This window comes from Sturnira hondurensis, unplaced genomic scaffold (genome assembly GCF_014824575.4).
Source record: "Sturnira hondurensis isolate 20B ecotype Veracruz unplaced genomic scaffold, ASM1482457v3 Scaffold0022017, whole genome shotgun sequence".
In the NCBI taxonomy this organism is placed as follows: Eukaryota; Metazoa; Chordata; class Mammalia; order Chiroptera; family Phyllostomidae; genus Sturnira; species Sturnira hondurensis.
In genome coordinates, this window is record NW_028094648.1 from 7,912,059 (window position 1) to 7,936,078 (window position 24,020).

The 24,020-nt window shown below is 42.3% G+C and overlaps 1 protein-coding gene across 7 annotated transcripts in view; it reads right to left on the reverse strand.

The window, feature by feature from the left end:
* Positions 1–3,372: 3,372 nt before the first annotated feature.
* DCUN1D4 (defective in cullin neddylation 1 domain containing 4) overlaps positions 3,373–24,020 on the reverse strand; it is a 71,753-nt gene continuing 51,105 nt past the window's right edge. For 6 of the 7 annotated variants that reach the window (XM_037034256.1, XM_037034261.1, XM_037034258.1 and 3 more), the window contains 4 exons: positions 21,866–21,974; positions 8,908–9,012; positions 6,754–6,856; positions 3,373–6,644 (listed from right to left, as the gene is read on the reverse strand). In XM_037034256.1, the coding sequence (XP_036890151.1) occupies positions 6,589–6,644; positions 6,754–6,856; positions 8,908–9,012; positions 21,866–21,974 (373 nt within the window). In that variant the 3' untranslated portion in view covers positions 3,373–6,588. The remainder of the gene's footprint in view (positions 6,645–6,753; positions 6,857–8,907; positions 9,013–21,865; positions 21,975–24,020) is intronic. The other variant, XM_037034257.1, reaches the window with a different exon arrangement.

Consider the following 24,020-nt stretch of genomic DNA (forward strand, 5'->3'; position numbering starts at 1 on the left):
TGGGGAAGTGTCAAAATCCCCGTCGCTGGTTCCCACGCTGGCCAGCTTTTCATCAGAGAAACAAGCAATAAATTTGTATAACTTCGAGACAAAAGAAAACCAAGGAACTCTGATTCCCCCCAGTACTGAATGGGGTCCAACTGTAAAAAATCCGAAAGGATAACATAACGTGCAGTCTATTACCATCCTTCCCCCTGAGGCATTGGGGTCTGAATCAGAGGGGGGTGAGCAGAACAGGGCTTTGAGGAGAGCAACTCCTGCTGCTTACAGAAAGGGGTAGGTAGTTACTCGCTGTCTCAGCCAAGCTCTGCCAAGACCATATTCTTCTCCTCGGTCGGCAGCCTCCCCACAACTAGGAAGCCCTTTTTTTTTTCCTGTTGGCATCTTTTCACCAAATGCATTGCCATCCCTTACTGACAACCACAAACTCTTTTGTCCTTGAAAGCCTAAGCTCTCTGCCGCCTCTGTGGCTACCTCTGTAGTGCACTCTCTCCGAGTCTGACACCGAGTCCCCATCCATCCCTATGCCCTTCTCTCCAAAAGGAACTCTCAGCTCCGGCTGAGCTGCTGCCTTTCTGGTCTACCACTTATGAGTGGCTGATGCCACTTACACCTAACAGGCCCAAGACCCCTCATTCAGAGGTCCCTCTGAATTCTACAATCCACTTCCTGCTCTGCACGTTTATAAACTTTAATGCCCGTGTTTCCAATTTCACATAGGAATGCTGCCTAACATACGATTAAAATTTGTTGACACAATGATCACACTGAAACTCTGAAAACCAACCTTGCAGGAAGAACCAGGGCTGGAAGGATTTAGGAGCACCAAGACATGTAGAATGGGTTGCTGGGAGACACCTCATCTTTTATTCAGTGATTTGGGGCATATCTGCGATAGGATTATAACCCTTGTGAAGTCCTACTCTCAAGATGGACTACTTAGCAGCCATCACAGGTCATGAAGCCAAAATAAATAATAACCAAGCAGAGAGGAAAAACAATGGCTTTCAGTATCTGCTACTGGAAGCAGGCCCCAAACGTTTCAGGGACTTGTTCACTGGTGTTGCATTCCGCTGACTCTTTATCATCACACGTTTATGGAAATATCTCTAGAGAACACCAGTGTGAATTTCAACCACCCAGAGTCAGGCAATTCCGAGACGCCCCTGCTGGGAAGTGCCAGGGGGAGAAACAAACCCCTTTCAGCTCCCTTTCTCAGGCCGGTCCACATTCTTCAGTGACTGCAAAGAAATCTCTTTCAAAGCACTGAATACATTCTGTCAGGAGAAGGGATTTACATTTTAAATGAATGTTTTTTTAAATTTGCATTTAATGACTACAGTCAATTTTTGTTTTTCAGTTTCCAATTATTATTCCTGGCATAGCCTCCTTACTTACCCTAATTTCTAAGCAAGTGCTTCTATACACATGGGATGATTTTATTTTTTGTTAAGGCAATTGAAGGTAAATGCCAGGAATGGATTCAGTAGGGAAAAACCACCAAAACCATTCTCTGCTGAATGTGTTACGAGTGGTCAATGTGCCCTATTCTGGACTACGTTCTGCCCTACAGGCTCGGATAAGTAGACAGGACCTGAGCACTTGAAGTATTATTTCTTCATCTGATGGGGTTATTTTTGTTTCTTTCTAGCTATAATGAAGTTCCAGAGGCAGTGCTTTCTAAGAGAATCAATCATAAAAGCTTTACTCGAATCTTCTTCCTGGAAGTTCTCCTTCACCTCAGGGTTTGGGGATAACACTCGGATGAGTCGGCTACATACAGTGCCACACAGCACAGCACCATGGAAAACACCTTCTACCTTCCTGCAGGTTCATACAAATTAAGAGAGCTGCTTTCCAAAAAAGTGTAGGTGATTACCTGCATTTCTGTAGCCCGGGATGGACCCAGTGATCTCTTCTGTGGGTAAGGTTTTCCACTTTTCAGTTCACTTTCCTCTGTGCCCCATTATTTCCAAAACCTATAAAATTGCCCTTCCTTCCGAGCAACCTTCTGTAAATGGTGCCGCAGCGGGGTTGTCTCCAGTGGACATCTGTGACTTACCCTCTCCCCACTCCGTCCCCCCAGTTCTGATGACACTGCTGGAGAACTTTACTTACGCTCATGCTAATTTTTATGTAAACTTCTGCCCAGAGAATACATTCCATGTCCCTGTGCTCTACTGCTGAAGAATAGAAATACACAGTAAAAACAGCGCCTCCTGACTTCCTCCCACCACTGCAGCCAAGGTTAAGAATCCTACCCACTCGCCACCCACTCCTTCCTAGCAATTTAGGATTAAGTTTCCTCCTTTATCTCCACCCACCATCCATCTCCTCTCTGTGGGTGTCAGCAAGAATATTTTCCTGGTGTGATCCTCAGCTTTTGGCCCAAATTATAATGGAAAGAACCATCCACATCAACAATGTAAAATGGTACGCCTGGGTTCTTTTTGTTAGAAATACTGTTTGTTTGTTTTTACCTCCCCTGTTGCTTTCAAGCTTCTAAACATCTGAAAGTCTGTACTGGTCCTTCCCGGTTTCACGCGAGGTGACTTTCCGGTTCCTGGCCATCCCTCATTGAGCTCGGCCTCTGCTGCTTGCTCGCTTGCTTCCTCCACCCGCACACCTCCCTGGGCATCCACCTGGTGCCAGAGGTCCTGCTGCCAGGGAGCCGAGAATTCAGGGCACCTTCGAAGAGCGGTCAGCAGGGCTGACACACATTTACAGACTAAGTGCGTGGGAACCTGGGAGGTAGTGGAAAACGGTCACTTCCACCCGGCTCCCCGCACTATCGGCTCAGTGTTTAGAAATACACAACAAATGGTGGTGTATTTTCTTAAATCACTATTTGCTCGAGGAGTGTTTGTGCTGTACTGTGCTCCAGAGGAAGAGACAACAGAGATATGACAACCAAATGCAATGCCTATGCCTGGATTAAAAATAAAATAGCGGCTGCAAGCAGGGAGGTTCTAATCCAGGCCGTGTATTGGGTAACAGTGCTGGGCCAGTGTTAAATGTCTTGAATGTGATCACTGTTTTGTGGTTATAAGAATGCCTTTGTTTGGAAATATTAGGTATAAAGTGTCATAATGTAATTTACTCTCAGGGGCTCAGAAAAAAAAAATATCTATTCATAGAGAGAAATACACACACTCAGAGTGGCATAGAAATGTGTCAAGATGTTAAAAACTGGAAAATCTAGGCGATAGGCATATGGATGTTCATTATATTATTCTTGCATTTTTTCTTGTGCTTCAAAATTTTTCAATCTAAAAAGTTGGGAAAAGAAAAAGAATAGCAAATAGAATACTTTAAAACTACCTTGAGTGGTTCTGGAGGGAAAAACCAGAGAAGAATTCACAAAAGCAGTTCTGAAACCAAACACAAATACTTTTTATTTATGGGCTATCATCTCACATCAATTCCGTTAAAACCTAAACCAGTTTGCTGTACTCGAGTTAGGTGGCGTGACAGTGTCTGATTAGGCTGGGAGTCACAGGACTTGCACACGCGCGTGGATGTGATGCGAATGCTGAAGACATGAAGCGTTCACAGTTACAGGTTTGCTGCTGCTCGTTAACCAGTAACCCCCCCGAAGGAAATTATCTTACGAAAAAAGCAACCCACGTTTTGGTCTCATTTACAGACATCCAACATTTTAGTTGGTCGATGAATTCTATACATTCATTATACAATGTAACATACTAAAGAATAAAAGATAAGGCTTACAGAGGTATTTTAGCAGTTGTAAGAATAAAAACCAAGGGCACAAACAAACTTTTAAAGCTTTCTGTATAAACTTCAAAAGCACTGTTAAAATGGAGACTGAGAGGCAACAGAAATCTGCTGTTAAACCAGGAGGTTTGTCTAGTCAGATTTATAAAAAACTTAATTCAGAGTTCATGCTTCAACAAAGCTGCATGGAACAGTACAGTGGGTGTCTGTGGCAAACGAAATCACGAAGTTTCCGACCTACCGCAGCAGTAAACACCTCCAAGTCACACCCCGTTACAACGGAGCATTGCGACGTGGAGCTCAAAACAACGGACAGGGAGGAAGGATGTAGGCTTGGGTCAAAAACCAGAAGAAGGCACCCTGATTGATTTAACAGTAGCCAGTAATAAGTGCTTGACGACGGCTCAGGTTTATGTAACTGAGGGATATTACAAAGAAAAGACTTAGGGATATTATAAAGAAAAGGTATGTTATCATCTGATCCCTTTCCCGTCCCTTAAGAATAACTGCGTAAAATCGAGAAAACCAAGGGCAGGTGCACTGGCATCAGAGGTTTATTTTTCGAGGGAGTTTAAAGATTATTTGGAGTTTTTTACATATGCAAGATACTCCCTGTAGAATACTTTTACATAATACCTCACGAAATAGTTAACTTGGGTTGTTCCCCCCCGCCATCAAATGGTCATTGTGGACGAAATGTAACATTTCCCCTGTGACAGTCCTTTATTTTAGGATTAACTGTGCTTAAGTCTCTAGTCTCGAACAATAACTTAAAATAATTTAATCTATGATTTATATTTATATATTCATTTCTGATTTATAGTTGACCAAATTTCAGAACTGTTGACTTAGCATTATGATTTTTCTTAAACTTCAAGGGATATGTCTGAAATGAATCAAGTTCTCCACGGACCTGAACCCGTGGCCATCGGCCCCGGAACGGCACCGTCGGAACGGAGCCCCTTCCAAAGTGCTGGTCTCCAGAGCTACGCTTGCCACGAACCCTCCTGTCCTTTTCAGGTATTAACATGCGCCAACTGGTATGAACTTACAAGGTAAAAGTGAGTCTACAATCCCTAAACAGGAATGAATGAGTATGCTTAATCACTACAGAGTTTTTCCAACTTCTGGTTTATTTCACAGCAAACCAAACCTTTCTACTTGGTAGGACAAGGAAGTCATTCTACCAGACCATGATTTAGTGTGTGTGCACACACTGTATATACATCCACAATTCCTGGTTTTGGTGGTTCGGTTACAGAAAAAAAATGAAAATCTGAACACTGCTTGCAAAGAAACTGTGAAATAGTGGTCAAGAGTAGCTGTGTGCTTTGCTCATTTAATGGCATTAAAGGTTCACATTTACTCCAGATTTTCCAGCCAGATTTTGAAATGATCCGAACCTCCTCCAGCCATTCCACGTCCCGTCGTGACCCTGCCCACGGCAGCAGCTCTCACTTACTCAAACGCCCCGTGAGCTTTTCACTTGGTTGAAATCACCAGACTTTTGTGTTTTCACACAACTTTAGGGGCTAAATTAGTCATTCAATAGCACCAGATAGTTGAGGGGGAAAAATGTCATCTATACATTTCCTAAAAATAGTAAGGCAAGGGGATGGAAAAAAAAAGATGTCAAATACAAACCTAAAAATCCCGTCCTGTTTCCTCATTCACATAAATAAAGGCTATCACCTCTGTGTACAAATTATTACTCAGATAACGTCGAGTGCTCTCCAGGAAAGGTCCTACTGTGTGACAGGGTTAGCACGATGCTGGTGGTCTCATGTCCACTGCCTGCAGCGGACATTCTGCCAGGGAAAAGCCCAGCGTGAAAGAAACAAAAAGGAAAACAAAACAAAACACCTCTCACTTATAATAGAGTTCTTTTTCCAAAAAACTAAAAAATTAGATACCATGAAAGCTTAACTAAAACTCCAAGCCACAACTGAAATTGCCCTGCAATTATACAGTGCCAGCAAACCACGGGGTTTCCATGGAGGAGGCAAAACAAATTCTACTCAGAACGGCATAGAAAGCATCGGCAGACCAAACACTGACAAGAAGAATGCAAAAGAGAAAGAAAAACCACTGAAGAAAGTTTGTAAGAGTTTATAACCGTTCCATTGAAAAAAAAATGGCGCAATTTTAGTTTGTTCATTTGTACCTACATTCAAATTACTACAGCTTTTTAACATTAAAAAATAAAAGCCTATACCTTGCATGGTAGAAATGACTGGTGACATAGTACATGTCTACATGTTCAATACATGATCAGTCTCATCATTTAAAATGCTCACATTCAGGAAACCAAATCACATTTGGCATACGCCTCTGCAAAGTTCTAACTCCCACCCTCTTTCAAAAGTTGGCCTCCTGAACAATAAGGTGAATCCTGGCAACATTTACTGATGGTTAACAGCTGTTCTGTCTTGTTTTCTGAAATGCTACGTTTGAGACCAAATAAAGTATAATTGGTTCATTTGAAAAAAGGGACTAGAAATATGCCACAAAAAATATTTGTACAATGCATTTTTGCAGAAATAATCTCTAGGTGAAGCTTTTTCTTTTTATACACATATACAAAATTTAAACAGCAATATACACATAATCACAGTGAGGACGTTGGCAAATTCACCAATCTGTAGTGTAAATACAAACTGCAAAGCAGCCTTCCAAGAGAACAATGCTACACAGCAGGCAGAGCTGGCCCATTCAATAGCAAACACCAAAAACGTCCCTGCAGAAGGGAACAGTGCAAGAAAAGCAGCATGCGCTTTGATACAAACAGCGATTTATGGCTAATGGTTGACATAACTGTGGAACAGTGACTCTCGCGCTGCTATGCATAAAGTCCTAGGACATCTGTTTGTCTTTATACCACTCCACAAACTCGTCCAACAACACCGGCCCTGAAGAGAGAGAGAGAAAACAACACGGCTCTGAGGCTCTTCACAGTGAGAAGGATGGGCAAATGAGCAGCGGTGGGGAAGGGTGAGGGGACACCAGGCAGGTACTTACATGCGCCGTCTTCGTCATAGTTGCTGAGGTCAAGGTTAATTGTTCTGCTAAACTCTAGCACATTGCACCACTGGTCTTTGTTAATAACTTTGTATTTTGATTGCTGATGGAGGGAAAAGTAGTATGAATTACTGACACAGTTAATAAATGGGACAGTTTCAATTGCTGTGTGAATCAACACAGTGCATAAAGGTTAACTCTTGCCATTTGGTGTGTCAGGCACCAGTCTAGAAGGACAGCGAGAGAGCAGGAGCAGAACTTAGGTGATGATTTTCACTACAAATGTCTTACAGGGGCCCAACGCAAAACGCTAAGCACATAAAAGAAACACAATTTTATATCCCTAGAGGTGACATTTCTGAACTACAGGAGCCCATTTACATAAGGTAGGGATACGACCTACTTCACAGAGATGCTGCGAGGGTTAAGAGACAATTCATGCAACTTATGTAAAGTTCTTCATCCCTGCTTGGCACACAGAAAGTGCTAGCGAAGACCAGCTCCCAAGGACAGGCCCTGACAGGAGCAGGGTGCTCTGCGTCGTGCTGCGGGCTGAGGGCTGAGGGCGCCTGCAGCAGCAGGCGGCTCGAGGACAACTGACTGCGCTGCAGGCGGTCAAAGACTCGGTGCTCCAGCCACTGAAGAAATGTTGTAATAAAGTCAGAACTGGGACCTGATCCTATGCGTAATCAGAAGAGCCATGGAGTAGTTTTCTATTCCTCTTGGACAAGAAATATGCCACATGTGTACTTTAAAATATGGTATTCTTGTATAAAGATTTGAAGATACAAGCCAGATCCAACCAATTTAAGTCCTAACCACTGATACCAGAAACACTGGAGAGCAATACAAGCACACACAAAAAAAACAAGAGAGTTGAGCCTGTGGTTTTGAGGATACAAACACAAGAAAAGCTAAAAATGAAGGAATTACTGTCTCCTTTTAAAACGAGATGAAAACTAGTAAGAAAGAGAACAAAGCTACAGGTTTAACCTTCTAAGCAACTAAAAGCAAAAGCCAATCAGTGAAGCAGCTGGTGGGGCTCCCGGAATGGCGCAGTCGCAGCATGGGCTGCGACAAGGTGGGTCGGCTTCTGAACCCCTCACTTAGGCCCGAATTCCGCTAAAGGACTGAGTACAGGAACCCGTCTCTACGCATTTTCCAAACAAAGTTAACGTTTCGGGAAGTTGTCAGAGAAGTGAGAACAGATCATCTGTAGATGTGAACTGTCATGTAAACAAATACTCCTTAGGTTAAAACTAGTTTTTATAACTTCCTTGAGGAGTTCCAGTTAGTAATGTTACAAGCAATTTTTAGCAATAGTCCTTAAAGAATCCTATCAGTTGGAAGTTCCTCCAGACAATGACACAAAGTAAATCGTAAGAGATTATTTCAAGAATGAAGCTGGAGTCTGGATAAGGCTCAGGATTTCCTCAAAGACACAAAATATCCTTTCAAGCAAAGGATATTTTTAAGGGGTGTAGGGCAAAACAAAAAAAAGAAGGGGGTTTGGGGCTGGAGAGCAAGAAGATACCTGTACGTGGCAACCCTAGCAGCTCAGACTTGCATCTCAGGTACTTCCAAATCCTACGGCATTACACTGCACCAGAACCAGCTCCTCACTATCGGCAGCTCCAAGTTTTTTATTAGTGGTGCTTGAACAAACAGTGTTGAGGTGAAGTGCTGGATTATTTCTATTACAAATGTAAAGAAAGCTTACACTGAAGGAGATTTGTGTCAGTCTGCCTAACGCTTAGATTGATTCAAGGTCGCCAAGCCACTTGGAGATAAGAGTAAAGGCAAGTACGTTACACACTTTAGTAAGAAGGCCAGTGGCTATTTTTGAATCTTTGCTTAATGAGAAGTGGAAATTCACTTAAAACCACGAAGGAAAGTGCATCTTGCTTTACTGAAGGAGAGGAAAGCACGGAACTGCAGCTGCCTCTGATGCACTTGTACTGGGAGCGAGGGGACCCAGTGTTACAGGCGCACACAGGCACCCGCAGAGACAACAGGGAGCTGCTGACCAACAGCAATTATGTCACCGTGGTTTCTACAGACAGAAAAGTGTAACAAACAGAAAATGGTTAAATAAAGTATACTTGGTAGTTCTAAGCAAGCAATAACACATTCGATAAAATAACAATGTGGTACCTCTAAGAATTGGTGAAAAACTGGAAAAAGGGGCCAGATTTTTCCTAATAACAGTCCCAACATGCACTTGGCAGTGTTTATGTCTAGGCTGCGCTGGTCCTTTTCCTGTTCAACAAACAAAAACAAGGATGAGCCAGATTCCCCCAAATAATAAATTTCAACAATCCAAATTTCTATTTCACATCAACAAGACATTAGTGAGCAGCTCATTGATCATTTATCAAACACCATAACCCCCTGGATCATGACTATGGCGGGGGAGGGGAGGTAGTCAAACACATTGAAAGGCCCCATCACCCTGGTACTAGATAAACACACCGAGAGAAGGATTCATGTCAACTGGGTCACCACCCTAATGCAGAATCAATTAGTTGTGTAACAGCAGCATCTATGGTTTTTTCACGGGATAAATAAAAATCCGTAACTCAAACCCTTGCTGTTTGGCAATTATGGTAATTATCAAAATCACAACTGCTCACCTTAAAGCCCATAATTGAATTAAATGAAGTTTAACCATTTTGATTTCCATACTTAGGAATCAGGCTTCCTTAAATAAATGTCATTTTTCCAACAATTCAATTTTGTTGGCAATTGTTTTTCTTGTACCTAAAAATGTTGGAATTAAATTCAGCTTGCTATAAATGCTGGGGCTCTGGAGGTTCTCTCCAAGTAAGTGGGTGTATTTATCTACCTTTCATCCACCTACTCGGGGAGAAAATTGTCTATTACAGTCCTTCTTACCTTGGATTTTCAGGGATGTGAAATCTCCTAGCAGAATACCCCTAACTAGTAACCAAGTGAAAGACATTTCACAAAGAAGCCTGAAATGGGCAGATTAAATTTATTCCACTCATATTTGCAATTAAGGATCCTAACTGCTCATTCTTTACTTTCTTACACATCTCTGTTCCAGAACTGCAAGTGGGGAGTTTCTGTGGAAGGGCACAGAGGACCAGTGCCGCAAGCGGTGACCTCACACACGTCCAAAGCTAGCCTCCACGTGGTGTCCTGACTCCAGTGGAAATCTGCAGAAGTACTTTCCTACAAAGGGAGGAGGTCCCTGGAGCTCCCATTGTGGTAGAATCTGGTGTTGTGACCACCGTCAGCAACCTATGCAGCCATACCTATCTCCTGGTAGAAGACATTATTAGTACCTCAGTGAAGGGCTCTTTATCACCTGGAGAATTCCTGGCCTTGACACTGAATTTAAAAGTGATGGACTTAAACAACAGCAAATGTAAGGGCCTCAGCTCAACAACAGCACACAAGGTAGATGAAGATACACAAAGAGGTGTGATCAGTCTTTGTTCCCAGTCATAAAACAGAACAACCGTTCACGACCCAGCCAGGTCAGGGGGCTGCAAACCATCCTTCTCTGTCACAGGCCACACTACTTAAGCCTGGTGATGGTGGAGTCGTCCCAATTCCACAGTTCAATGCAAACCAGTGGGGCCTCCTTTCCACTGCATTCTCTGCCTGACCCTTGGCCATGCACAGCATCCCGCTTGGGCCGTCCTAGTCCCGACGAAGAGGAGGACGAGAGAAAAGGTGTTCTAGAGGTTGCTCCCCTGTTGCCAACCAAGCCTCATGGGTTTGTTGCACTTCAATGGCCTCTACTGGGATGCACCGCACAACAGCACGGGAAACTTCCTCCTACCCTCCAACACAGGTGCGGGCAGATGGCAACAGCACCCACACTGCCAAGCACTCCACAGAAGAACGTGAGCTGTTGGAAACACGTGGCACCACAGCACTGGCCCAAAGGTCACTTGCTGAACAGCCGATGCAGCAAGGGGCTTGGGAAAACACTGGCACTTGGGAAAAGCTTTTCCTTGGAAAAGTTTGCAGTCACTCGCTAATCCTAAATCACTGGTCTTGCCATGATGTGCGCTGCGCCTTTTTCCAACATCATCAATGCCTATGTCCCCATCACAGTGGACATACACTAAAGTGACAAAAAGGAAAAAAAAAAGATACGAAAGACCCAGACAAGACTCTTGGCAATGACATAATCATCTGATAAACTGCTGATCATGAAGGATTTTGAAGCACGTGTTTGGCTGCCAGCGATGCCCAAACAGGGAGGAAAGGCATCAGACTCACAGGACCGGAGGCTGAACAGCACTCACTCACTCCTGCTCTGCAAGGAGGCAGCTCGCAACCACTGACACCATCTTCCGCCTAGCAAATGAAAGATATCGTGGACGCACTCGAGACCTGAACGGTGGCATCTCGCTGATAACCACCACTGCCTGCTGGTCAATTTGAGGCTACGAGCAAATGACCACAACTGGGAACAGAATTCCTGGGAACGACACAGTCAAGAGATCCCACAAGCACTTATCTGCCGAACATGGACATGGAAACATGCCTGGGGGTTCTCTGACAGCAGTGACCCCAAAGACACTCGCTGCCAAGGGGTGCCCAATCACAAGTGCAATGTCCCTTCCAGGCTGCTATGAGACCGGGCATTTCTTTAAAAAATGATAATCGCCTTAACTAATTCAAAGAGTACAGCAAAGGCATCCAGAAGCTCCTCACAAGAAATTAAAATGGTGCGCGGCCAACACTGAGCCGGGGCCTCCACCATGGAGCAAGGGCAGACTCCTGCGTGCCCTGGTCAGCATCGGAGCAGGAAGAACCTTGAGGCCCATCAAGGGTAAAGAAGAAATGGAACTTTCCTCCCTGCCCACCTCTTGACCCCACATGTGCTGGTTATGTTTTTCATAAATTTTAATCTTCTAAGAAAAACTTTAAATTTTGTACTTTTCAAATAACAAAAAAACTGAACAGGTTCCCACACACCAAAGATACACCAACCCCCTCAATATACAACTGGATTCTGTCTTGTCCTTCTCTAATCACAGATTAAAAAGAGGAGCTACAGACGAGGTCAGGCCTCTCGGTGATACAGCTATAAACACCAAAGAACCCTACTCTGACCATGCTAGGAAGTCATGTTTTGCATATGGAATAAATGCACTCCTCCAGCTAAAGATTAGTAACAGCTAATGTACAGAATAATGGCTTTTTAATAAAGTCTGATTTGGAGTTCTAATATGAAAAAAGATTACTGCCTTTGTTTATCTAAGACTGTTCCAGTACAAGTCTTTATACGCCATGTGAAAATTAAGTATTTTTTCCCTTAAATGGCACAAGTAACTTCAAAACAATAATGGAAATAAATACGTAACCGTTATCTATGCAAATATATTATAAAAATGAATCTTCAACCATCTATGTATCTTGATATGCTCTTCAGAGGCTCCCAACAATTTCAGATGACCTATTTCCAATTTTCACAGTTTCCATAGCTTAGAACAGGGTGTCAAACTCATTTTCACTGGGGGCCACATCAGCCTCGTGTTGCCTTCAAAGGGCTGAATGTATTTTTAGGACCGTATCAATGTAACTACCCCTTAACTAGGGGCATGGAGCCCAGCACTGCTGCCGGGTAGAAACAGGGTACAGGGCCAGATTCAGCCCGTGGGCCTTGTGTTTGCCACCTGTGACTTAAAACTTGTACGTTAAAAGGCAAACCTTTCATTATTAAAATTATAAAGGAAAACATCTTCAATAGTAAAATAAATTCCCTAGATTTTCAAGAACTAGATGGACTCAAAAAACATATAAGTACCATGATTCACAAACATAAATGGTCACTATCAAAAGGACTAAAAAATAAAGACCCACAACATGTATCATTGAATTCCATCTGAGACCAAAAATTACAAAAACTAAAGAGAAAATGCAGTCTTACCTAACACAGCTACCTAAGTAAACAAAAACAAGGTAAAAAGAGAGCTCTAACTTGACTCTAATGTGACAGTTTATAAAACTGAAAATATAGCAAATCAGTTTTTTGAATGGGAGACTTTTTTCTTTTTAATACACATTTTTAAAAGTTGTAAACCCCAAGAGTGTCCTTCCACTGGGAAAAACGAATCTAAATAATTATTCTCTTTGAACTTACCCAGCATTATTTTACAGACCACAATATTTATAAGGCTACTAAGCTGAATTATTGACATTTCTTTAATAAAAGAAAAATAACCTGCCAATGGACAGTTTCTCCTCCTCATTTTATCTGGTACTGATTCTACTACTAAATATTAATCTTGGAAAATAAGGAGGTTCACAGACACCTAAGTAATGTTAGTGAATCGTAATTCAACACTATTTCTAATTCTATGGTTTACTTTTATTGAGAATTGAGAACTAATCTGAGCCAGAAATTGTTCTAAGATTAAGGCAGTGTATTAAATTCATTTAATACGACAACCCTTTTAAGATGGGTATTATTATTATCCTCAAGTTATAAATAAGAAAACTGTGGCAAAGGGAGTTAAAAGTGATAGTCATGAAGTTGGAGAGCTGGGACTTGAATGGGGAAGTCTGATTCCAAACCCCAGCTCTTCATTGCGTGCTATCTCACCTCCCTGAGAAGTGATTAAGGAAGAGAGATTTATTTATTATTTTTAATGATTTTATTTATTCATTTTTAGAGCGAGGGGAAGGGAGGGAGAGAAGGCTAGAGAAACACTGATTGGTTGCCTCTGGAATGTGCCCTAACTGGGGTCTGAACCTGCAAAACAGGCACGTGCCCTGACCAGGAATCAAACCGGCGACCTTTCACTTTACAGCACAATGCCAAACCAAAAGAGTCACACTGCTCAGGGCAGGAAGAGAGATGTAAATGTAAACTGACACAGAGTCCCATCAGCTTTATAAGTATCTGCTGAGTAAATCTGTCTGATAACCAAAGAGCAATTATTTTAAGTGAGGTATAACTGACGTACAATGTTATGTTAGATTCAGGTGTACAACACAGTGATTCAATATTTACATATGCTACAAACAAAGAGTAATCTTAAAATAAAGCGACAAGGTTTTCAGGATGAGAGACGTGGGATTGCATGACTCATCATCTTCCTACTCTTGTCCTCACCTTGCCCTACCTTCTCTTTTCTTTGTAATTTACAATGAAAATATGAGAAAAAAGAGAGGTCTGTGTGTGGCGTGTTGGAGGAAGTTGTATAAGAAGGAAACATATACCGACAAATATAGTAAAGAAGTAAGACTCGAGTTAGAAAAGGACATGAATCAAAATGGTCACAACAGACTTTAGAGTCGGGTGGCATTCTGATGGGTACAGAACCCTGCAAATTTTCCTTCTGCAATTCTATGAGTAGCGTCCATTATCATTTCTAGTGCAAATGGAAATGGCTAAGCTATTGTTTTACTTAGACGAAGATGCATTAACTTTAATACATGTGACCTCTTACATCGTACAGAAACACCTCCTCAGAGTCGGTGAACAGACTGGTACCTAGTGCTGGAAAAGTGAGCACCTCCAGGGACGGACGGCCTCTGTCTCCAGAAAGCCCTCTGTTTATCACTTCTTAAAGCTTTATTTCAAGGAGTGAGAAAGCGAAGACTCTCCCACCCCAGAGCAATCTGCCATTCTCCTCTTGCCACTGCCATCCTTCTCCCTCACCTTGAAGGCCACCCCTTCTCTCCATCTAGCAGCTTCTCCCAACTCCACTTCCTTCCTGCTTCCATGGAGATCCATCTCAATCGCTCCAGGAGGGCTCCTCTCACCGCTCAACTCCCCTCTGCCCTCCAAGCTCACACACTCCTCCCCCTCAGACCATCCCATTACTCTCCTTTCTGTGACGAGGCTGGACCACACCATTATAACAAAATACAGAAGCAGCATCACTGTACATTCACAGTGTCTGCTCCTGGCTGGGCCATGACGCTGCTGTCAGTATCTCTCTCAGCCCAGCAATTATCTTTCTCAGAATTCCAAGCGTCAATCTGCCCGTGACTTTCAGCATCACACCTTGCCTCTGACACAGAGAATGCAGAAAAACCAAATTTAACTGATGTTTAATAACTCCTCGCAGATCAACAAAACATGATAGTATTTAGTCTTTTATCTCTTTCTCTTCGCCAATCTTTTTCTCTCTAGGGCCTTTTAAAAGGGAAGATCATGAAAAAAATGGCTTTTTTTATTTAAAGGAATTCATACAACAATATGTGCCTACATAATAAGTAAAATTTATATTGGATGAACACCCCCACGCATAAACATACTGAGACAAACTGACTGATATGAGAGAACTGAACTTTTATCCCACCATCTTCCTCTAACAAGATCGCATCGGATGGTGACCGCTGCGAGTCAGGGAAGGCGAGGTGGCTCTGTGACGGGGACACTGGCCTGCACCTCGGGGGCAAGCTCAGGCCCTGCTGTTCCCTCATCTCTGGCTCTGTTTATTCACCTGCATAATGACAAGACAGGACCAGATGACTTCTTATGATATCCACAGTACCACACATAAGTTCAAGTCAAAGTAAAATTGGGAGAAAAATAATATAACTTGATAGCCAAGTACCATTTTTAATTGGCTACAAAGTTCTAAAGTGAAAAAAGAGGCCTGGCTGGTGTGGCTCAGTGGACTGAGCGCGGCGGGCCTGCGAACCACACGATCGTGGTTTAATTCCCAGTCAGGGCACATCCCTGGGTTGCAGGCCAGTTCCCGGCAGGGGACTCACAGGAGGCAACCATACATTGATAGTTCTCTCCTTCTCTTCTTACCTTCCCCTCTAAAGATAAATAAATAAAATATTTTTTAAAAAAGTGAAAAAAGAAATGGTCGCATCTTAGGACTACAATCTGGGGAGATGTTAAAGGGGTCACATTATCATTTTTTGGTATTGTACTATACAGTTTCTTTCCTGGTATATTAAAGTATAATATTTAACATATTCCATTGTTATTTGCAATAGAGAATATTTAGGGTATTAAAACTATCAAAGGTTTGGCTGGTGTTGGCTCAGTGGATTGGGCACAGGCCTTCTAACCAAAGGGTCACGGGTTTGATTCCCAGTCAGGGCACATGCCCGGGGTTTCAGGCCAGGTCCCCAGTAGGGGCACAGGAGAGGCAACAACACATTGATGTTTCTCTCCCTTTCTCCCCACTTCCTCTCTCTCTCTAAAAATAAAATCTTCATAAAAAACTATTAGAAAATTTAATTTCCATTAAAAGTTTGATTTTAAAAGGTCTGCTATGTATGTTAACTCTAAGTTATTACCTCTAGGAGTCATTTTTCTAGTGAAAAAAGAAACTGGAAGGATAAAAAGCTGTTTGAATTCTGCTGCTAACCAAGGTGGAGTTAAAGAAACTAGGTTTTCCTTTTCACTTTAAAGAGCTAGAATAGTGGACAAAATATATGAAATGATGGCCTTCACCCACCGGCCAACAGGCAGCCCAGGTCCATGACCCCTGAGAAAAAGGAAGCCTGAGGTCAGCCCTACAGTGATGCCACTCACTGTGTGGAGGTGGTTTCCAGGCCGCAGAGCACCGGAAGGGGAACTGAACAAAGCCCTGAGGCCTTGCTGAATTGGGAAAGACAGAATTTGAGGAGGCCAAGGTAACTATGATCCAAATTCCAGCAAAGGTGGGAGCTTCACAGAGAAATCTGGAGCTCTACAACGTCTCCCCACTCTGTGGCGGACGGTCATCCATGCCTGTGTGAGAGGAAAGCCCCTGAGCCAAGGGAAGAACCACTATGAACATGTCAGCAGGAGTTCCTAGCCTCGCACGAGGCTGGGAGCAGTTGTATGCCCACAAGCCTGGGGGAAAGATCTCATCACACTCAGGGCCCTGGGTAGTAGAATCCTCAAAAGGGTCCTGCTTTATGAGGCGGGTGGGGCTCAATCATCCTTAGACTGAAGGGTGTTCGGGTCCGGCCCTTTGGAAGAACCAAACTGACCCCCTGTAACTTAACTACGTACCAGAAAAAATTTTAAGTCCAACTATTTAAAAGAATACAGAAGACCTAGCAACCAACAAATTATAATTATTTACCATATCCAGCATCCAATGAAAAAAAAACTATTACAAATGTGAAGAAGCTATAAAATACGACTCATAGCCAAGATAAAAATTAACCAAGAGAAACAGACAGAAATAGAAAATAGAAAATGGCAGGATGGTGGACATTGAAGACAAAATTGTTAATACACTTGTTATAAATATGTTCTGGATGTTCTGGAAGGTGGAAGAAGATATTATCAAGAAGAAGAGAGAAATACAAAAAAAAAGACCCAAGTGGAACTTACAGAGTTGAAGAATAACAGCGCCTGAAAAGAAAAATACACTGGCTAGGATTAATAGTACAGTACACACTGTACTAGAAAAGATTAATATTAGAAGACACGGTAATCAAAGCTTGTGGGACAATATAAACACCTAACACAGGCACAAGCTCAGTCTCAGAAGGAGAGCAAAAGAAGAACAAAAAATAAATAAATATATTTGAAGAAATAACAGCTGGAAACGTTCCCAATTTAAGGCAAACTACTAGCCCATAGATCAAAAAATTCAACAAGCCCTAACCAGAACAAACATCAAGAAAACTCTGCCCAGGCACATCATAATCCACTTGGAGAAAGTGCTGAAGAGAATAAAAGCAGTCAGAAAACAAGACATTATGTTCAAAGGAATAATGAACAACACTAGGCTTATCATCAGAAGCTACCCAAGACAGGAGACAATAGAAAGATGTCATTAAAATACTGAAAGAATATTCACTCAACCTAGAACCTTTTATCCAGAGAAGTACCTTTCTACAAGGGAGGCAAAATAAAAGCTCAGAGAATTCACCACCAGAAGATCTGTGCTATGAGCGACATTAAAGGAAATTGGGGGGCAGAAGGATACCAGATAGAAATCTGTACCTAAACAAATGGAGAGCACAGAAATGATGTATGTTTGGATAAATATAAATGGCATTTTTACCAAGATATGTGCTATGGTCTAAAAGGCACTTACACAGTATGTGCTACAGTCTAAATGTCTGTATCCCTCCAAAATTCATGCTAAAATCCTAACCCCCAAGGCAACGGTATTAGAAGGTGGGACCTTGGGGAGGTAATTAGGCTTCGCCCTCACGAAGGTGGATTTGGTGCGCCTATAACAAAGACCCCGGAGAGCTCCCTCCTCCCTTCCAGGGGGGGCTCTCACCAGACATCTAATCTAATCTGTTGGTGCCTTCATCTTGGGCTCCCCAGCCTCCAGAACTATGAGAAAGAAATGGTTGTTGTTTATAAACTACTCAGTCTCTGGAATTTGTTAAAACAGCCCAAAGAAACTAGTATGATATATTGTGAGATTTACAGCCTATGTGTACGTAAAATGTATGACAACAACAGCAGAAAGTATGGGTGGGCGAAACAAAAGTATACTGCTGTAAAAGTTCTTGCATTATACATGAAATAGCTATTACTACTTCAAGGAAGCTTATGAAAATTTAAAGATACGCACTATAAAACTTACAGCAACCACAAGAAAAGTACAAGAGAAAGAGAAAGATAGCTTACAAGGCAATAGTGGAAATAAAATGGAAGCATAAAAAAACTCAATCCAAAAGAAGTCATGAAAAGAGGAAAAACAGATGGGGCAGCCCTAGCTGGTGTGGCTCAGTGGACTGTGTGCTGGCCTCTGAATGGAAGGGTCAGCAGTTCGATTCCCAGTCAGGCCATATGCCTGGGTTGTGGGCCAGGTCCCCAGTGGGGGCCACGTGAGAGGCAACCACACATTGATGTTTCTCTCTCCCTTCCCCTCTCTCTAAAAATAAATAAATAAAATTAAACAAACAAACAAACAAAATCAGGACAAATCAGGGGAGAGAATAGCAAGACAGGAGTTATAAACTTAATCGTATCAATAATTACATTAAATGTAAATGGTTTAGTCCTGACTGGTGTGGTTCGGTGGGATGGGCATTGTCCAGCAAAATGAAAGGTCACTGGTTTGATTCCCGGTCAGGGCACATGTCTAAAGTGCAGAACAGATCCTTGGTCGGGGGCATGTAAGAAGCAACAGATGAATGTTTCTTTTGCACACTGATGTTTCTCTCCCTCTTTTAGTCCCTCTCTCTAAAAATAAAAAAATAAAATCTTAAAAAAAAACCCACAAACGGTTTATACATCCCAAGATAGAAACTGTCAGACCCAACTATGTATCTGTAAGGAACCCACTTTAAATATAAAGACACAAATAGGTTAAAAATAAAAGGATGGAAAAAGACATATCTTGTAGACTTTAATCTAAAGAAAGCTGGAATGGCTATAGACTTCAGAACAAGTAATACTACCGAAGATAGAGACATCTCAGAATACTAAAGGCCAATTCTTCAAGAAGCTATAACAATACTAAGTGCATCTCAACCTAATATCTGAGCTTCAAAATAACACGAAAAAAAATGATGGAAGTGACAGGGGAAATATTATAGTTGGAGAGTTCAACATTCCTCTCTTGGTAATTGATAGAACAAGTAGACAGAAATCAATAACAATATAGAAAACTGAACCACACCGTCCACCAACCTGACCTGACATTTATGAAACACTCCACCGAACAGCAGCAGGATATCCCTTCTTTCGTGGCGCACATAAAACATCCATCGCAGCAGACCACATTCCGAACTATAAGCCAAGCCTCCACACACTTAAGTGGCCTTAAATTATACAAGGCATGTTTTCCAACCACAACAGAATTAAACTAGGCATCAATAACAAAATGATTACTTGGAAAAATCACACAAACAACACACTTCTAAATAACCAGTGAGTCAAAAAAAACAATCACCAGAGAAACTGGAAAACATTTTAACTGAATACAAATGAAAATACAGTATCTCAAATTGTGTGGGTAGAGCTAAACAAAACAAAAAAGAAAGGATTCAATAACAAATTTATCTTACAGCATAATTTAACTGAATGGTGGAGTGGTTGTTATTTATCCTTACATAAATAACAGTTTAATCACTGATATTTACTGACCCTCTCCTTAGAAGTCAAGAACTATGCTGGCAGATAAAATTAAGGCCATTACCTAAATCCCAAAGCCAAGCTAGCACAGACAGGAGCACCATGTAAATGAAGGCACAGACCTCTCCAGGACACGGAGGTGCAGGTGAGGCTGAGTGGAAGCGGGAGCCCGTGGCCTGGGCTTAGAAGCCTAACAATGCAGAGAACTGTGTGAGTACAAACAGGGCTCTAGCCAGAAGTCCGGCATGAAAAAGAGAGAAAGCAGAAAGGCCAAACAAGCAGGTGGCAGACTCAGTGAACAGCTAACTGCAGTTCACTACCCCAGTGTTGCAGGCATCACAGCAGAGGAAGCCTGGGACTGGGCTGCAAGGGCCCGGAGGAACCTGCAGACGGGACCAGGAGCCAGAACCTGGGCATGAGTCCTGGGTCTACCGTTGACTAACGACGGGACCATGGTTCAATTTCTCCACTTCTCTGAGGCCCACTTTCCTCCTCTGTGAATCAGACTGAACACATCCCGGTCTGTCACTGAGAGCTGCTGTGAGAGCAACTGCACCATGCACTCAGTGGAGCACCGCGTGACATAAAGGCAGAAGGCAGGTACCGAAGGCGGATGGAAGGTGGCCGAGGAGCCTGGGGCTGCCCGAAGATGAGTCACCCCCTACTGATGTGAAAGCTGGGTGAGACGGTGGAAGTAAGGCCACGGCGGCAGTGCAGGGAAGGAGTAGTGAGGGCCTCACCCAGCGAGGCTGTGGCGGGAGCACCACAGAAGGGGTGACCAGAGGGGCCTTCATGAGGTGACCAAAGGGGCCCTCATGAGACAGATCCCAGATTCTGATCGAGGATGGGACAGAAAGCCAAGGAGGAGTACATTGGACCTGGGTCTAAAGCAGTGGGAAAATTTGACCCCTGAACAGGAAAGTTAGAAAATAAGCCCTATTTACTAGGTATAAGGCTTCTAACCAAATTCTGACCCATAGAATAAGAAACAGTTACCATGAAAGGAAAATAAAATGTCATGTAATAAAAGACTTAATCCTGGAAACTACGCAACTATTTTAAAAGCGTTTGGCAAACAACTTCTGTATGTGATTATAGAAATGCCATTTAATAAAACATTCTAGCTGAGTTTTACCATATAATTTCTAATCTATGAATCTTCAAGCATGCTGTCACTTTATTTGAAGGTTGCAGTGATGGAAAAATTCACAAATGAGGACACCACAGAAAACCACTGACGTATTACAGTGGATGAGCCAAAATCCATCACCAAATAAACCTCTGGTGCTGAACTAGCAGAGCCAAAGTGGGTAACGTGAAAAAATCAGCATGGTGCTAAGAAAAACCAAAACCAAACAAACGTTCGAAACTGGGTTCTCTGCCTTGATTACAAATTCACTTAAAAATGCAGTCAAGAAAGACTAGTTACCTGAGTCCAGTAAACACACAAACTAACAGAAAATACCATTCTTGAAAAAAGTAGAATTGTATGAGCTGTGGATTGTATATGAGTGACCACAATGCCAACGAGAGCCTCAGGATGCTACCTGTGGTTATCAGGCTGAAAAATTCAACTTTATTTCACAACAGAACCACTATCACATGCCTGGGTCTGGTTCACTAGGTAACAATATGATCACTTCTCAAAATAATCAGAAGTTACATCAGAATAATGTTCACTGAAATTAGGTTAGGTTTGAAATTCAAATGATGTCCAAATATAATACAGCACCCCAAATAAAAACAGATTACATCTAGTTAGCTTCTGCTAGTAAACTCTACGGGTGAGAGTTTGTAGTTTCATGAGAAGAGCCTTTCCAAGCTTATCTGAGAGACATTTAGAACAGCGTCCGTTACACGCCCACTTACAAATGACTAAGACAACAGCAAGAACCATTAAAGGCCTGCCACTACAGCTTTTTGCTAAAATGCTAGGTTTCTGCCCAAAATCAAAGTTAGTTTAGAAAGTTTACACATAGAAAGCCAGTCTAATTGGCATCCTTATTTAACTTCTTCACTGCCGTATGTAAAAACCAACCTCAGAAGGTAATAAAAAGGGGAGGGGAGGGGGGAGGGGGGAGAGGGAAACGTCTGGACAGGCTCCAGAGAACTCACCCGTGCAAAGTCAAATGCATATCTGTAAATAAGTTTAAAGTTTGTAGAGTCATTTAGTAACGATCTTAAGTAATCCAAAGTATTTCTGAGTTTTTCTGTTGTATCACATCTAGAAAAACAGAATAAAGCAAATTATAACCTGAGTGTTTGTTCTTATTTGGGGCAGTAATACAAAACACAACACCAAAAGACAGAATAAAAACTGGTGCTGAACACATCCACGATGACCTGTTTTTCCTACACTTCTTTTGTCAAAGCATTTCCAATGTACAGGAAAACTGAGAGAACACTGGATAAGCACCCGTATACCTACCCGTCTCTTCGGTTCACAGGGAACATCACCACACTGCTGTTCTCTCTCGCATACACGCACTTTTCTCTGTACCATTGGAAATAAGTTGCCAACACAATGACACCCCTAAACACTTAAATGCCATCATCACTTTGAACACTCTATCAGCGTTAACTTTCTCAGCTAACATTCAACCCACATTGTCAATTTCCCAGTTGTTCCCCCATTTTTTACAGCTGCTCCTTCTTTTCAATCCAGGATCTGATCAAGGCTCATTCACTGCTTTTGGTTGTCTTATCTCCTTAGTGTCTGGAAGCGTGTCCTTTTTTCTGTCTTTCCTGACAATGTCATTTTTGAAGAGATCAGACCAGCTGTTTTGCAGAATCTCAATCTGTCAGATAATTTCCCCGTGATTATACATCGGTTAAACACTGATGAGAACACGTGATGTGCTTCTCAGTGCTCCCCATGACGAGGCTCACACACCGCCTCCCCAGTACTGGGATGCTGAGTTGGTTCACCCGCCTAAGGCAGTGGCCACTGGACCCCCCAATGAAAGGTGTTTTGCCCTCAGAGACAGCACCCCGCCTGCGGGATGTCCTGAGACTGCATCCTGTTGCTCAGTAGCTGTCAGTCCGTGGTTTTGACGATACCTCCCTGAACTGATTTTAGATTTGAAGATGCAAAATGGTGATTTTTTTAGCTCTATCATGCTTTTACACTTACTGGCTGGACCTTTTCTAGAAAGAAGAGTTCTATTCACTACTTTCCTTATTATTTGGAGTTAAGGAGTTTTGCTTTTTATTCGGTGTCATAAACTATCACTTTCTTTATTCTTTTTGAGGTACGAACTGCCCTCACTTGGGCAGTAGCCCCTCAATCTGGCCCCAGTGTCCTTCCGACAAGCTCCCATCAGTCTCTGAGTACGTCCTCACTTGCTGGCACACGATGTTCCAGCTCACTTTGCACTTGTCCTACCTTAGACTTGAAGTCAGCTATTTTTCTGGGGAACCTGGTGATGATAACCTATTTTCATAGGAGAGTGACACACGGTTTATTTTCCTAAGGAAGTAGATTATTAATTGGTTATTTTTACAAACTAACTTTCTGTTTGTAATATCTAGCCCTAAAAAATGAGAACCAACAGTCACCATCATTTTGACCAGAGACATTAAAGCTTTTCATTCCTGGGTATACTTCTCATGTTTCTCTGTAGAGCTTCTATCTACTAAATGCAGATAATACATATTACAAGTATTATCATTATAATTATCAATGCTTTATAAACTATTATGATTCATAATAGAACATACTGGTTTATTTTTAGCAATAAATTTATGAAAGCTAACTACAAAAAAGTTCCCATGATCTACTGAAATAAAATATCTAAAAGCCAAAAATTGGAGTAAATGTCTCATTTGTGAGTCTAAAATAATTCAGAATGCCCTTTATTTCTTCCTGATGTTTGAAAACTAAAAAAAAAAAAAGATTAAAGTCATACTATTTTGGAGGTCAGAAAAGGCTTCTTTAAGGGGCTGACATGTAAACTGAGAGATGAAAGAGAAGAAGAAACCAGATGTTTTAGGAGGGAGGGCGTTTCAGCTCAAAGGAACGGCATGTGCAAAAGCCCAGCGGTAGGAGGGAGCAAAGGAAGTCCGAAGTCAAACAGAAAACCACTGTGACTAGACTAGGCAGGAAACAGGGGAAACTGCAAGATGAGGCTGAAAGGGAGATGGGACCGGGCATGGAGAGTTTCCGTGGTTCAGTGTTTTATTTAACTGAATGAATCCTGGAACCAACGGAAGCTTCCTCCAACCATGGAAGAGACCACCACCAGCGTCTTGCAAAGCCCATTCTGGATCT